At 27.5% G+C, this 17905-nt stretch overlaps 1 protein-coding gene across 1 annotated transcript; it reads right to left on the reverse strand.

Annotated features, from left to right (window-relative positions):
- Positions 1–4143: 4143 nt before the first annotated feature.
- Positions 4144–11531, reverse strand: Phum_PHUM604790 (pyruvate carboxylase, putative; the record flags this gene model as incomplete). The annotated part of the gene is made up of 18 exons (XM_002432879.1): positions 4144–4392; positions 4500–4643; positions 4965–5210; positions 5298–5477; positions 5561–5805; positions 5909–6158; positions 6228–6468; positions 6549–6731; positions 6822–7020; positions 8536–8770; positions 8871–9128; positions 9216–9303; positions 9411–9574; positions 9653–9877; positions 10051–10196; positions 10373–10538; positions 10628–10812; positions 11396–11531. The coding sequence occupies 18 exons, from the start codon at positions 11529–11531 to the stop codon at positions 4144–4146; spliced, it is 3540 nt and encodes a 1179-aa protein (XP_002432924.1).
- Between the last annotated feature and the right edge of the window lie 6374 nt (positions 11532–17905).

The following is a 17905-nucleotide window of genomic DNA, read 5'->3' on the forward strand; positions in this document are numbered from 1 at the left end:
TAAAAAAAAAACAAATTTTATATATATTTATAGATTGATAAACGCAGATGACGAGAATTATGTTATTGTTGTTGCTGTTGTTATATTATAACCATTATTATTATTATTATTATTATTATTATTATTATTATATATTTATGTATTCGTGCGTGATGTGAAATAAGGTTTCGATACGAACAATTAGAGAAAAGTTTGGTTTGTTTTGTAATGAGAAAAGTATTTTTTGTATTTAAAAAAAAAAAAAAAAATGGTTTTATTCTTATGATAATGATTTTGAAAACAAAAAAGAGAGTGATAAGAATGATAAGAGTGATAACAAAAACAAAACACAAAACAAAAAAAGAAATTTAACTTGAATGTTAAAATGTTGGAAAATGATGACGTAACAACGCGTTTTGTTTTGTTTTGTTTTTGTCATAAATAATTTTTATTTGTAATTTTTTAAACCATTATTATTATTATTATTATTATTATTATTATTATTATTATTATTATTATTATCGGTACGACTAGTACTACTACAACTACTACTACTACTAGTTTGACTACTATTACGACGACTATTATTATCGATTTTCATTTGATGATTTTTATAGTAATTATAATAATTTTTTTTTTTTTTTTTTGCTTTTAATTCGTTGCCCCCTCCCCCCTCCCTCTCTCACCCTCCCCCGGGGGTTGGGGGTGAAAATGTACATTCGATCACACACAATGGAGTGAATAAATTAAATAATAATAATAATAATAATCGAATGTTTTTATCGTTTGCACGCGACAACCGAAATACCAGAAAAGAAAAGAAAAGAAAAAAAGAAAATTTTTTTTTCCTTGTTGACTTAATAGTTTATTAAAGGGGCACGCATTTACTTAATCGTCGTAAACGCGACGACAACAACAACAACAACCAAAAAAAAAATTTTTAACGTAACGACCGACGGGTGGGGAAAAAAATTATTATTATTATTATTATTATTATTATTATTATCGAAAGTACATAAATTATTATAATTAGTAGTCACGTTGTATAATTTAATTTTATTATTATTATTATTATTATTATTTTATTCGCCACCGAATGAATGATGATTAACGAGATGTGATACTATATTATTAGGTGTCTCGTACTTTTTTTATATTTTTTCTATTTTATTTTGATAGCTTTTTCACGTGATTAATAATAATAATAATAATGGTAATGATAATAATAATAATGGGTATCGTCGTCATCATTATTATCGGAAAAAAAATGAGAGAGAGAGTGAGGGAAAAAATGGAGGAAAAAGAAAAATTTTTTTGTTAGATTGAGATTCGGTTTCGAGCCGACGGTAGTCAATCAATCAATCAATCAATCATTGAATGAGTGAATCAATGAATGGATAACACGGGGTTGTTTTTATTTGATGTACTATTATTATTATTATCGTTTGGGTCACGTGGAAAATATTTCGATTTTTTTTTAAATTTTTTTAAAATTTTTTTTGCATTCGATTTTATTTGAATTTTTTTAATAATCGTGACGTCACACGTTTGACGTCACCACCGTTTTAATTTTTTTTCTTTGGTAAATTGACGATGACGTTTGACGATGACGATGATGACGATGATTATTATTATTGGCTGTTGCTGTTGTTGTTAAGAAAAGAAAAATTCCTTTTGCTCGTCATTAAGGAATTACAACATTTAATCACTTATTACTATTATTATTATTATTTACATTTTAATTTTTTTTATTTAAAGAAAAAAAAACAATTATTATTATTATTATTATTATTATTTCTATTCGATTGTGCTTTTATATATTTTTTATTTTTTAATTTGCCGCCGGGTTTTTTTTTTTTTTATTTGATTTTATTTTCCTGCTTCACGTAGATTAATTATTATTATTATTGTTGTTGTCATTATTATTATTATTATTAATTATTTTTATATGCATATATATATATACATATACACAATAGAAAGTAAGGAAGGAAAAAAAAAAAAAACCGTTTTTATTTTGACAATAATAATGATAATTTTTTTTGTCTTTGTACAAATTTTTGTATATATTTATACATATATATATATACACACATACATGCTTTTATTTTTGTTCAGAAAACAAACAAACAAACAAACAAAAAATTTTTTTTAAATATTTAATTACATTGAAAGTGCTGCTTGTTGAATAGAAAAAAAAAAAAAAAAATTTTCATGATTTATAATAATAATAATAAATAAATAAATAAAAAAAAAGTCTGCCTAATTTTAAATTTAATATATTTATAAAACAGCACAAAATGCCTTTGAATTATTATTATTATTATTATTATTGATAATTTTTAAAGACAAAAATTAATTATTGAACCAAGAATGATTGATTGTAAACCTTAAAAAAAAAAAATTTGATTTTGTTATTTTGTAAATAAAAACAAAAACTATGGGAATTTTTTTTTCTTTTTTTTTTTTTTTTTTGTATTTTCCTACAAAAGAAAATAAATTATATTATATATAAATAAAATTAAATGAAGGAGTAGTTAGTAAAATATATATTATTATTATTATTCATCAGTGATTTTGTTTTTATTAATAAATAATAATAATAAACTTAAAAAAAAAAAAAAAAATGGTTTGTTTTTTTTGTTGTGTAATTGCAAAAACAAAAAAAAATTATGAAAAGTTATGAAAAGGAAGGGAGGAACGGGGGGAGGGGGGACGGGGGGGGGGTAGTAGATAAAATAAAAGAAAAAGAAATTTTTTTTATATTGTTAAAAGTAATGATATGATTGATAATGATGATGATGATAATAAAATTGATTGATTTGATTTTTTTGAAAAATATTTACATCAAATTATTTTTTTGAGACTGTTTGTTTTGTAAAATTGTTAATTATCATTAATAATGTAATAAATAAAAAGTTGATAATATTTTAATTAATAAAAAAAATAGAAACAAATAAATAAATAAAATTATGGATTATTAATTTTGATGTTGTTTTATTAACCTATATTTATATATATGTATATCAGTGGACATTTTGTTTTGTTTTGTTTTTTTTTTTTTTTTTTAATTTACGGTTGGTAACACTTTGTGCGATTACGTAAAAAAAAGTGACGAGTCATCATTTATTCAATGTCGCGAGATAAATAATGTAAAACTCCGAGCAGGGAAAAAATTTCCCTCCGATAATTAACCTCCATTATATTGTTTACGTTCTTTTTCGTTCTAACGGAAAAGTAATTTTATGTGTAACAATTCACAATTAAAACGTTTTAACGATCGTATCGCGTGTTTTATAACGATTAATTGTTTTTTTTTATTTAATAAATATTGTGTAAATATTAAAAAATGTGCGGGGGATAAAAGAATAAGGAAATTATTTTTAAAAAAAAATTGTTTTAGATTCTATGGTAATGATGAATGTACTTAAGCAGGTGTTCTGTTTAATTTCATTTAATTACATTTATTAAATGATGATGCCTGTTTTTTTTTTTTTAAATTTTTGTAATTCGATGTCTCATATTTTAAATATTCATGTACGTATTGACCTTTTTACGTTTTTATTGTTAATTTTAAACATTTTTATATCCCACGGGTTGGGGGATAAAATTTTACACGTGATGACGTCATACGTCATCCATGTTCTTTTTTATTACTTATACATAAATTATAATTTTTTTAGTAGTGCGTTGTTATAAAATGGCGTCGTGTTGTATTTTACCGGTTTTTTACATGATTAATAATTGATGTTACACGTTCCGGAAGGATGTTTATTAATCTGGACAACGAAATTATGCAAGTTCAAATGGAAACCATGACATTTGACCGTTTTCTTTTACTTACTTTATGTATGGATGGAACATAATGGAGATGTAGGATGTAAGTAAATAAAAATTATTATTTAAAAAATATAAAATTTTCAGTCTTCATTTTTTATTATATAACAAAAAAAAAAAAAAAAAAAGAAAAGTATATACAAAATAAAAATAAAAACGTTACAAATTTTTATAAAATATCACCCATAAAACTAATATCTCGGACAAATTTATACAAAAATTATTAAGGGCTAATTATTATTATTATTATTATTATTATTATTATTAATAATATTTTTTTTTTTTTAAATCTTATTTTGTTTTATATCAGTTTAAAACATTGTATAATTATTCCAAAACTACAAGTAAATCTTCAGCTTCCATTTTCATACCTTTTGTTACTTCAACAGATTTTATTTTACCAGCAATTGGACTTTGTACAACCATTTCCATTTTCATTGCTGATAAAACAATTAGGGCTCCTCCTTTTTCAATAACATCTCCTGCTTTAATTTTTATATCAATAACTTCACCTGGCATTGGAGCTCCTATTTCTTTTTCATTTCTTTTGTTTGCTTTTGGATGTAAGTGTATTTCCTAAAATGAATTAATGAATGAATGAATGAATGAATGATTGTTTTCAATGAATACTCCTTATCATTGTTTTGTTGATAGCTGCCTATATATATATATGTATCTATTACCTTAACAGCTTCCTTATCTTTAACCATTACAGATCTTAGTTGTCCATTCATTTCAAAAAATACTTCTCTTTCTCCTGCTTTTGTTAAATTTTCATTCATGGCCAAAGCTTTCACACTTATTGTTTTCCCCTTACTTATAGATACCTTTTGAACAAAGTAATGTTGTGATTATTATTATTTTTATGTAGTAAGTTTAGTGTTTGGTTGTCTAAGTGATAAGCTTAGTTTTTAGTTGTATAAGCAGTAAGTTTAGTGCTGAGTTGTCTAAGTTGTAAGTTTAGTGTTGAGTTGTCTAAATGATAAGTTTTGTGTTTGGTTGTCTAAGTAGTTAGATTTGTGTTTGGTTGTCTAAGTTGTAAGTTTTGTGTTTGGTTGTCTAAGTAGTTAGTTTTGTCTTTGGTTGTCTAAGTAGTTAGTTTTGTGTTTAAAAGAAAGCTTAAGGTATTCAAAAAATATGCTACTCACTTCAAATTCTTCACCAACTTTGGGCCCTGTTAAGAATATTCTAGTTTTTAATTTATCAACAGGTCCAAAACTTTCTCTAAATGTTAAATAATCTTCTGTGACTTTAGGGTAAAGAGCTGCACTCATGACATCACGTTCCGTTATGTTATCATAAGTGCTTTCAAGGGATTTTTTGAGATTTTCAAAATCTAAAGGTTCCATAGATGAACCAGGTCTACCTTCAACTCTAGGCATGTCTTTCAAAACCTGAAATTTGTTTTTGCTTTTATTAAATTAAAAGAAGCATTTTTGAAAAAATTCAATGTTGGAGTTGGGGGTATGAATGAAGAATACCTTCGATCTAAATGGTTCGGGAAATCCTCCGTAAGGTTCTCCAATAGCACCTTGTAAAAATTCAATCACAGATTTTGGAAAACTCAAATCTTCTGCTTTTTCCAAAACAGCTTCTTTCGTGAGTTTATTTTGCACCATAAATTGTGCTAAATCACCGACGACTTTTGACGAAGGTGTGACCTGTAAACGAAAGAAAAACTCGTGGTGACGTCATTTAATTTCGACAAAAATTTACTTTTTTTATTGGTTTTTTTACGACTTGCCTTTATTATATCACCCAATAATATATTAGCTTCGCCATAAGCTTTTTTAACATCTTCGAAAAATTGTCCTAATCCTAAAGAATAAGCTTGAAATTGTAAATTTGTATATTGTCCTCCGGGTATTTCATTCGAGTATACATCGGCGTTTCCTGATTTCATTGTCGTTGTGCATTCGAAAGGTGCGTAAAGTGTACGAGTTTGTTCCCAATAAGCGGAATATTCACTAACGTTATGTAAATTGAACCCTTAAAAAATTTATGCTAATTAAATTAAAAGAAAAGCAAGAAGAGGCGTAACAATTCCAAAAAGTTAAATGAAACATGGCGTACTATTTTTATAAGTATTTACCTGTATCCTTTTCGTGACCTTTTAAACAAGAAACAAGAGCCCCTAGTGATGGTTGAGACGTCATACCAGACATCGAATCCACTGCTACGTCAACAATATCCGCACCAGCTTCTGCACAGGCAAGCATGGTTGCAACTCCAGCTCCTGCCGTATCGTGAGTGTGTACGTGAATAGGCACATCAGGATGTTTATCTTTGATGGCTTCGATTAATAGTTTCGCGGCGCGAGGTTTAAGAAGGCCCGCCATATCCTATTTAATTTTTATTATTATGTAATTATCATTTAAATTAATTACTAAAAAAAAAAAATTTTAGTTTACCTTGATTGCTAAAACGTGCAATCCAGCTTTTACCAATTCGTCAGCCAATCCTACGTAATATTTAAGATCGTATTTTTTTTTATTCGGATCCGATACGTCACCCGTATAAGAAATGGCAGCTTCGACGACTCCACCTGCTTTTCCAGCAGCTTCCATTCCCAAAACTAAATTAGGAACGTAATTTAAAGAATCGAAAACCCTAAATATATCCATTCCTGTTTGAACGGCTAATTCACAAAATCTAAAATGATATATGAGAGAACGAGTATAAAAAAAAAAAAAAATTGTTTTAAAAAAAAAAAATGGCAGCCATTGACCTACTTAAAAACTACGTTATCCGGGTAATTGGTATACCCGACAGCATTGGCACCTCTCAACAACATTTGAAAAGGAATGTTTGGAATCAATTTTCTCATTTCTTCGAGACGTTCCCACGGACATTCGTGAAGGAATCTCAATGCTACGTCGAATGTCGCACCACCCCAATTTTCCAATGAGTACAATCTGAAATTTTAAGGGGGGGAAAAAAGGGATAAAACGAATTCGTTTTTCTTGGGGGGGGGGGAGGTGATTCAAAGGTTATCATATTCGTACCCGCTGAAATATTTTGCTACGTATGGAGCTATTTTTAGAAAATCGTAGGTTCTTACTCTTGTCGCCAAAAGACTTTGATGTGCATCTCTAAATGTCGTGTCCATAAAAAGCAAACCTTTGTGATTTCGTACGGCTCTTACAAATCCATCAGGTCCTTCCTTTCTTAGTATATCCTTAAAACCCGGTGGTGGGGGGTTGACTGCGTTAAAAACAAACAAAATACTAATTAATAATTAATTATTACTTTTCTTTTTACGTTAATTAATATTATTTTAACAATAATTTCAACAAGTAGTAATTTTTTTTTTTTTTTTTGTTTTATTACCTCGACTAAGCAACGGGTTCGGATCAAACATAAAAGCAAAACAATAAAAAAAAAAAATTTTTTTTTAATGGTTTTCGTAATAAAAAAAAAAATAATAATAATGTTTATAATAAAAAAAACAATTTTGTTAAATTATTAGTTGCAAGCGATTGTATACGTGTATGTGATAAAATCTACGTACCTGATATTAAACCGTGAGAAAAATTAAATTTTTTTTTTTTTTTTTTTTTCTGGATAAGTTATCTACGTAACTCGTAAAAAAAAAAAATGTTTAATACTAAAACTATCAATGATTTATTATTATTATTATCAATTATGATAAAAAATTTAATTCAGGATTAAAAAAATAAAAAAAAAAAAATTTTCTTTGGAGTTTTCGCTAATTATTTCAAAAATTTAAAGTTAGATTACCGTTTCTTTTTTTTGGGGAGGCGGCGGGAAAAAAAGGGGAGGTTCACGATCCTCCTTCGTGGTTTTAACTTGTTGTAAAACTCGGAAAATTTTTTTCTTTAAATAAAATATTTATATATAATACTCACAGGGAAGAAGTTCTCCTTCCTCGTCGTATTGTGGTTTAGCATTTAAATCTGAAAATTATTTCACATCCATATATTATTACTCAGTAATTTTTCAGACCGTTTTAAACTCTTTCTGGAAATAATTTAACTACTAACTACTACCACTACTATTACTATTACTACTTTAACACGTAAATTTTCTTTTTTTTTTTTGGGGGGGGGGGTTCTTCTAATTGCAAAGCGTTAAGTACGAGAAAAATTCAAATTTTACACAAATTACGCACATAAATTTAAAATAAATTTTTTTTTTTTTTTTTTTTTCATTTCCGGCATTTTGTAATTTTTCACAAACATTTAAAGCTTTTTAAAAAAAAAAAAATTGTATAGTTAGTATCAAAACAAACACTCGAATAAAAAAAAAAAACAAAAAACCTTTTTTTGCACGTTTTTCAATAATAAAACTTGTGCGAAAAAAGTTTTTTTTAACAAAACAATCGAAAGGGAAAATTTATTATTATTATTATTATTACTTTCGACTACGTAATGAAAACAACAAACGACAAAATGGTGGTTTGCTACGAAAAAAAAAAAAAATCGATTTAATTTAAAAAAAAAAAAATGAAGCCACATAAATTAGCCGTTAATTTACATACAAAAAAAAAAAATAAATTTCTATTTTCTAGAATTTGTTTGTTTGTTTGTTTGTTTGTTTGTATATATCTTACCGATTTCGTTTCAGTTTCGAAAGTAAAAATAATTGGGGAAAAAAATAACATGCCGGGATGCTTAAATAAATTTGTAAAAAAAAAATAATAAATGGGGGGGGGGGGAAAAGAAAAAGGAAAATTTAATTGATTTTCTTTTTTTTTACCTGCAGGTATATCCGGAACGTAAGGCTCGATATCGGCGGGTTTTAAATTGGTCGCCAAAGGAGTTTGAGGACCGTTGACGAGTACTTCGGCAAGGTATGTAAGTAATTTTTGTGCACGATTTTGTGAAGGTTTGAAAAAAAACAATTGCGGGTTTTCGTCTATGAAATACGTATCCACTCCTCCGGCTAAAAATTTTTCATTTTCTAAAACGTTGAGAAGAAATGGTATGTTGGTCTGTCGGGAAAACAAAAAGAAAAATCGAGTTTTAATTTTTCGTTGAGTTTTTCATTGGTGACGTCACATAAAAAAAAAAAAATGTTTTGTTTCCCCTTACTTTTACTCCGCGAACACGAAATTCCATTAGAGCTCTCCTCATTTTAGCACAACAACTTGGCAAATCTCGTGCGTGTGATATTATTTTAACTAATAGAGAATCGTAATATGGAGATATGAAAGCTCCAGCATAAGCAGAAGCCGAATCCAATCGTATACCCATCCCTTCTCCCGACCTGAAAACTTCGATCCTTCCCGTATCAGGTTGAAATTGTTTGGCCGGATCTTCCGTCGTCATACGACATTGTATGGCAAATCCCTGAAGAATAATTAATATTTAAATAATTTTTAATTTCGTACCTTGTTTGTACTAGAATTTTGTTATAAAGTCGAGTCACACACGTACCTCAACACCGATCTTATCTTGAGTTAAACCTAATTCGGGTAAGGTCATACCTGAGGCGATTTGAATTTGAGATTGAACTAAATCTATCCTGTGTATTGCGTGAATTAAAAAAAAAAAAAATTTTTTTTTAAATAATTCTGGATTTTTTAAAATAATAATAATAATAATAGTAGTGGGGTGGTGGCAGCAACCTACCCGGTGATCTCTTCCGTGACGGTGTGTTCCACTTGCAATCTTGCATTGACTTCGATAAAATAAAAATTACCGGCACTATCGCATAGTAATTCAACCGTACCTGCATTTTCATATTTTACATGTTTAGCCAAATTAACAGCGGCTTGTAACATTTTTTCTCGTACCTGTAAAAAAAAAATTTTCTTTTATAATACTGGAAAAATATTTTTGGGGAAAGATAAGCGAATAAAATCGTAACAAACTTTAGGATCTAAAAGTGGTGCCGGTGCTATTTCCACGACTTTTTGATGCCTTCTCTGAACGGAACAATCTCTTTCGTATAAATGAACGACATTTCCGGCTTTGTCACCGAGTAATTGTACTTCTATATGACGAGGCCTTTCGATAAATTTTTCTATAAACATGGAACCGTCTCCGAAAGCTGACAGAGCCTCCGAACTCGCTCTTTGGAAATTTTCTTCAACTTCCTGCGAACGCAATCACGTGTACACGCACATATAAGTATATTTAGTAGAGTAAGACTATAGTATTAGGTAATTATAATCAGATAGATAGATAGATAGACAGACAGGCAAATATGAGTGTTCATTTCGAGCACTGGAGTGCTAACGGAGACTAACGGAATATTTTTTTTTTTTACCTCCATTTTTCGTACGACTCTCATACCACGGCCCCCACCTCCAAAAGCAGCTTTGAATATAACCGGGAGACCATGTTTCTTGCAAAAATCCAAAGCTTCTTCTGTTGTTTTTATCGGACCTGGAGTTCCCGGTACAATAGGCACACCTTTTAACAAAATTTTAGATAATTAAAACGATTCCAAAATCCATTAAAAAAAAAAAAATAAGGTGGCCAAAAAAAAAAAATTTTTTTGTTTTTTATTTGACTGTCTGCATATCTCTTAGAACTAAATGTAGGTGGATAGGGTGACGATGCCATTCGTAAAATATTCTAGAATTTACCTGCAGCGATGGCTGCATCTCTAGCAGCTACTTTATCACCCATTTGTTGTACAACAAAAGGAGACGGACCGATAAATCTGATTCCGGCATCGATAACGGCTTGTGCAAAATCCGATCTTTCCGAAAGGAAACCGTAACCAGGATGAATTGCATCGACATCATTTTCCTGGACGAAAAATAGAAAAAAATAGAAAACCTTTCGTTAGTCATTTTCATCATCATACGAGGCTGTGGTTCGCAAATAATTTTCCTTGCCTTAGCTATTCTAATAATTTCTGGAATGTTTAAATAAGCTTGTACTGGAGGAAGGCCTTTTCCTATTAGATAAGCTTCGTCGGCTTTTGATCTAAACATATGATGCCTATCCTGTTCCGAATAAATAGCCACTGATTTTATACCTAATTCTGTACATGCTCGAAAAACACGGATTGCAATTTCACCTAAAAATTTTAGAGATTTTTTTTTTTTTTTTTTGTAGTTAAATCAAAAGTGTTTTGGGTCGTTGCAAAAAAAAAAAAAACGAAAGGAAGTCGATTACCGACATTAGGTCAAAAGAAAACGAACGAATTTTCCTGTAAAATACGATCGATTATTGATCAGGTAGTTATAAGCTTAACGATAAACATAAAAATTAATGACGTCATCATTTAAAAAAATATTAAGGTATAAAATAAATCGATTCTAACCTAAAAAAAAAAATTCAAACAAGGTTTTCTTTTTATATATATATATCATTGGAGATCAAATATTGTATTTTTCACATTGCTTTAAGGTACGGCCTACTAATACCTTGAGTGTCTTGATCTAATTAAAATCGTATGTGTGTGCGTGTGCACGTGCGCGTTTGTTTCGAAACATTTTTGGAAAACGCGAACACTTCGCGCGCGAGAGATTTTTCTTTCCTTTTTTTTTTTTTTTTACGACGACTCAAAACATTTTTTTTTTTTTTTTTGGGGGGGGGGACGGTAGTAATAATAATAATAATTGTATTTCGTAAGGGATCATATATGACTACGTACGTACCTCTATTTGCCACCAAAACGCTCCTTATCGGCTTATATTCTATTTTAGATGAATAATTTTTTTTGTTTACATATTTGTGAGCATGTTTGATATTTCGATGCCCAAAGGCCGGCCGAGTCGTTGCCGCCCTGATCATATTCAATTAAATTATCAACTACGTCAACGTTTCGACCATCTGTAAAATTCATCGCGAAAATCCCTTTAATAGTTTCACTGACATTTTTCATACATTTTGAATTTTTTTTTTAAATTTACAAAAATATATACAAAACATTTTACAAGTTTTTCAAAAAAAAAAAAAAAAAATTAAAAATAAATATTTACAAACTGGGAAAATTTTACTAAAAGGCTGTGGGATTCGCGTTTCTCGCGCCTCGCGTCTCGCGTGTAAAACTCGCGGTCGTGGGTTAATTTTTTTAAATATCATCATTATTATTATTATTAGGACTTTCACTTTTGATCGCGATCGACTCGTGTTCGAGTTTTTCTCCATTCCAGAGGTTTTTATCCGATACCCCTAAGGGATTCTCTGGAGTTGAAAGATCCGGTGACGTCATTATTGAAAAAATAGGGCATCCCGGCGGGGATTTTCCATAATTTCTCGTACGGTTTCTTTTGTAATTAATTGAAAATTTTTTACGGTTTTTTTTTTTTTTTTTGATTTAATAATAATAATAATAATAATAATGAGAAATTTTTTTTGGCATGGCGCACCGCGAAATCAGGTTCATCGACCTCTTTTTTCTTTTCTTTCCTTTTTTAAATACTCGAGTGATTATTGTTGTATTCGTCGGTCAAGGGTCAACGTCTTTATTTTTTGCTACAAGAAAGATTTATTTCGAATGAAATTTTGCTATCGTAAAAAAAAAAAGATGGAAGTTTGAGTCAATGTTAAGGTACGACGAAATTAAATTTTTTTCGCATGGAAAATTTAGGTTTCGTAATTAACTAATCGATTAACGAACGAGGGTTTTTTTAAAGCAAACTTGAGAAATATTTCTCTAAGAATAATTATTGCGAAAATCGTACCTGAAATTTTTGCGAAATACAAAAAAAAAGGTTAAAAATTTTAAAAATGAAACCCCCCGAGGAGGAGGGGGGGGGGGAAAAAAGGAAAGAAGTCAAAAAAAAGGGCGAAATGATAGGAAAATGTGAAAAGTTGTACCGGAAAATTCCGGTTTTTCGAAACCCAATAACACAATCGCGCGAAAATGATTATAAAAAATTACAGGAACGGATTCTGATTAGATTTTTTTTAAACCTGAAAGAAAACCTGAAAGGGATAATACAGAAAAACTTTACATACGAACGATAAAATTAAAAATTTTTTGTACGTTTTCCATTAACACCGAAAAAGAAATCACTTTACAAAATATTACATTATCATTATCATCATTATTATTATCATTATTATTTGTTTGCCCTGGGTGACGAATTAATAATTTATTTATTATTTAAACAATTAATTAATTAATTAATTAATTAATTTTGTGGAAATTTAAAAATTTGATATGTGGTTTTTAAATAATGACGTCAATAATATAGAATAAATACAAACCGTTTGTAGGTTGTTTGTAGTTTGTTCGTTAAACAAACGATTAAACATTTTTTTTTTTTAATACAAACGAGTTTGATTATATAATATTTAAATCCTCTCACTCACGAATAATAATAATAATAATAATAATAATAATAATAATAATAATAATAATAATAATAATAATAATAATAATAATAATAATAAAACGAAAAGTACCCGAAAGGGAGGACAGTCTAGTGTGTTATACATATCAAGTTAATTTTTCGACGGACGGTAACAAAAGGAAAAAAAAAAGGAAAAAAATGTCGGCCTTCAAAATATTTGAATATGTATTATCTTTCTTACGTAATTTACACACGCACGCACGCACACACGCACAATTTCATATTAAAATTTATTTGGTTTTGATTTGTGATTTTTTCGGGTCGTTCAACTAAATCTATGATTATTATTATTATTATTATTATTATTATTATTATTATTAGTTTACAAATCGTATTCTTAATTACTATTATTATTATTATTATTATTATTATTTCAGGTGCGTCGTAATGATTTACAATCGTATCCGGGGAGACACACACACACACGGGAGAGGGAGAGAGAGAGAGAGAGAGAGAGAGACATAGGGAAAAAAAAGGGTAAATAGATAAAATCCATTTAATAAATTTTTTTATGTTTAATTATAAATGAAAGGTGTATAAACAACGCGGTCTTGTTATCAACAAAAGGAGGGGAGGGGGAGAGAGAGAGAGAAGGGGAAAAGGGGAGGTAGGGATTTTCACTTTTACGCGTGTGTGTGTGTGCGTGTGCGTGTGAATGTTTTTTTAAAAAAAACTTTGAGTTCAAAATTTTAATTAAAAAACGGAAAAAATGAAAATTGAAGAAAATAATAATAATAATAATAATAATAATAATAATCAGCCTTGACTTATTACTCGTTATTAGTTTTTTTTTTTTGTGGGGAAAATTTTTTTTTTTTAAAACCGATAAGAATGATTTTTTAGTTAGTTTTGACCTTTATGCGCAATAGGTGGATAGTTTAATCTCTTTTTTTATGTTTTGGACTTTAATTTTGAGAGAGAGAGAGAGAGAAAAAAAAAGAATATAATAATAATAATAATTTGATTCGCGTTGGAAAATATTACCAATAATAATAATAATAATAATAATAATAATAATAATAATAATAATAATTAAAAAAAAAAAAAAGCTTTTTGAAATTATACATAACTTTATCATTGAATGAGAGATACTACTACTCACTTTATTGCAAAAATTTATTTACCAACGACAACAAAAAAAAAGGATTTTAAACGTTTATTATTATTATTATTATTATTATTATTATTATTATTATTATTATTATTATTATTATTATTATTATTATTATTACTATTATCATTATTATTATTATAGAGTTTTCGTTAACGTAAATGAGAATTTTAACGGTTGCCATGTCGAAAAAAAATTTAATTGATTCGCCGACGTCTTTACGATAAATATCGCTCATCATTATTTATCATTCTATATTATTATTATTATTATTATATATTAGTTTAAACAAATCTCGGCGGTGGCCAAATTAAATTTTTCACGAATTTAATTATTATTATTATTTATTTATTTTAATAATAATAATAATAATAATAAAGAAGGGAGGGAAATTTCGAGTTGGGGTCGTCGTTTTTTTTATAAAATTACATATTCGTACGAACGTAACGTAAAAACATTGTAGAATCCAATGTAATAATTGATAATAATAATGATGATGATGATGATGATAATAATGGAGGATTTCTAACGTAAAACGTGTATGTATTTGAAATTTTTGCACATTCATCGCGTGGTCAAAAAAAAAAAAAAATTATTCTCATGCGGTCGCATTATTCAAAGTTCGAACGAATGAAAAAAAAAAAAACGTTTTTCTTACGTAATACAAAAAAAATTATTATTATTATTATTATTATTATTATTATTATTAATATCACGAACTTAGTAGTAGTTGTAGTAATACATTCGATTGTTTTATTTATTCACGATCGCTTTTAAATAATAATAATAATAATAATGACATTAACAACAACAACAACAAAATAAAAGTAAAAATACGAACCAATTTAATAATTTTTACCTGTTTTAATATATATAAATTAAAAATTTTAAACTAACAACAAACAACAACAACAAACACGACAACAAACACGACAACAACTTATTATTATTATTATTAATATTAATACCCCGTTGAAATTCTGATTTATTTCCAAAAAACGATCTATACGATTTATTATTATATAAAAATAACTTGATTTAAAAATAATTCGTTAACGTTAAAAAAAAAAAAAACTATTAAATTAACTATTTAAATAATTTAAATAAATTAATAAAATAAATAAATAAATAAATAATAATAAATAATAAATAAATAAATAAATAAATAAAAAATATTTAACTACAAAACGACGGTGATTAGGAGTTAAATAGTTAACCGTGTCGTACAATTTTATTCGAGCGACGACCAGTTTTCTACTGTTTGTGTGTGAATGTTGAAGTAAAAAAATTTCTTACTACGTTATCTGACGTTCACAGTGCGCTCACTAACCGACTGAGAAAATAATAATAATAATAATAATAATAATAATAATGATAATGATAATGATGATGGTAATAATGGGAGACTATGTAGTAACAAACGGGCTCGATGACGATCGTATCATCAGTCATTTAAATAAATTTTATTTACTTATTTATTTTTTTTTCGAATTCGAGTGAGGAAAAATGGGGGGGAAAATTCTAATAGTGTACCTGATTGATTGTAAATATTATTTTTGTACGATTTTTTTTTGGGGAGGGGGGGGAGAGGGGAATAGGAAGAATTTTGCGTGTTCCTGTCGTGCGTTTGTTTATAAATTTCAGTTAAATATAAATTTGCTCCTGTCGTCGTTTGACCTTTTCATATATGCATCGTCTGAATAGTAACCCTGCCAATTTTTTTAATTTTTATTTATTTTTATCGTACAAACAACAAACAAGTTTTTGTTTGTTTGTTTGTTGTCAAAAATAAAAAGAGAGAGAGAGATTTACCTTTAATTTTTTTTTTACGGTTAAAAAATTTTTTGTAATGATTTTTTTTTCTCATCTCCCTCTCTCTCTCTCTCTGACTATTTATCCATCTTTCTCTTTATTTATTTATTTATTTATTAAGTATTATTATTATTATTTATTTATTTATTTAACACCTTATTAATATCGACACAAATTAAATCAAGGTGATTGGAAAACGAGGTTTTTCCCAATACAAAATGTCGACAAATTAATAAATAAATAAATAATTATTGAAAAAAAAAATTTAATTATTATTATTATTATTATTATTATTATTATTATTATCACTATTATTATTATTATTATTGCAGTAGGTTGTTGTGCGTTTAACAAAAAAAAATAAGAAACTTTCAAGGGCGCCCCAATTTATTGATTTTCACACGGACATTTAAAAACGTTTATATATATATTAAATTTCATTTAAGATTTTCATGTATTTAAATACCAAAAAAAAAAAAAAAATTCGGTTGTTGTTGTCGTTGGCGTTGTTGTTGTTGTTGTTGTTGTTTGTTGTTGTTTTCTGATACGTTCGATAAAATTTCGATAAATTTTTATTTAAAAAAAATAAATAAATAATTGCTTAAGGTTTTACTTTTTTTTAATCGTCGAAATCGTTCAGGCTCCAATTCTGAACATTAGAAAAAAAAAAAAAATTCTTTAAATCATGAATGAATTCTCGAGTATTCGATTAAAATAATAATAATGATAATAATAATAATAATAATAATAATAATAATAATAATAATAATAATAATAATAATAATAATAATAATAATAATAATAATAATAATAATAATAGTAATAGTAATAATATTAATAATAATAATAGAAAAATTTATTTGGCACGAAATCAGTTTCAAAGTCGTCGTCGTCGCGATGATGATGATGATGATAATGTAATCTCTCTCTCTCTCTCTCTCTCTCTCTCTCTCTGTCTTTTGTTAGAAATGAGGAAATACAATAATTTCGACAGGATTTATTATAAATAAATAAATAAATAAATTTTATATAGGTCGTGATCGATTATTCATAAATAAGTCAGGGATGTAAAAAAAAAAAAAATCAGGAAAACGTTTGTTTGTTTGTTTGTTTTTGTTTTTTTTTTCGCGTTTGCAATAGTAGCAAAAGACAGCAGAAGACAAAAGGTTAAGAAAGTAATAATAATAATAATAATGATTGATTTTTTTTGAGGGAGATTTTTCTCTACGTTAATGTTTGTGGCAAAGTCATGACGTTTTATTATTATTTTTATACATCGATAAGTGAAAGGGAATATTAATAATAATGATAATGTAAATTTAAGGTTTTTTAGTATTATTATTATTTGAAACCTTGAAAATTTGCCGAAAAATAATCTTAACAATATGAATTGACCTAATTTAATCTAGAAAAAAAAAAAAACCCTGAACGTATAGTAGAAAAATTTACTCGGTGAACTTGATAAATAACTTGCGTGTATATAAATATAATAAAATTTATTTTTCGAATATACAATGTCGTTGTTGTTGTTGTCGAAATAATAAAAATAACAAACGAAAATTTTTTTAGGCGCGATGGGGTGGGTGAGAGGGCAAAGGGAAAGAGGTGGGAGCCTAATTAACCCCGAAGTAAAAAAAATTTTTTTTAGCGCTATTTTTAAAATATTTCCTAATTTCGTTATATTTCCGGTCGAACGATTCGCTAGGAAATTCGACGAGTTGTAATTTCAGGTGCAATACGAAAATAATAATAATAATAATGATAAAAATCAGGTTTTTTTTGTTGTAAAATCGTTACTCGCGTAAGTCATGCCTCCTCAGCCTCCTTGACTTGTTTTATTTTTTTTTTGCAAATGACTTTGACCTAATTATAAAAATAAAATC

This window comes from Pediculus humanus, genomic scaffold (assembly GCF_000006295.1).
Source record: "Pediculus humanus corporis 1103172108318 genomic scaffold, whole genome shotgun sequence".
NCBI classification, from domain to species: Eukaryota; Metazoa; Arthropoda; class Insecta; order Psocodea; family Pediculidae; genus Pediculus; species Pediculus humanus.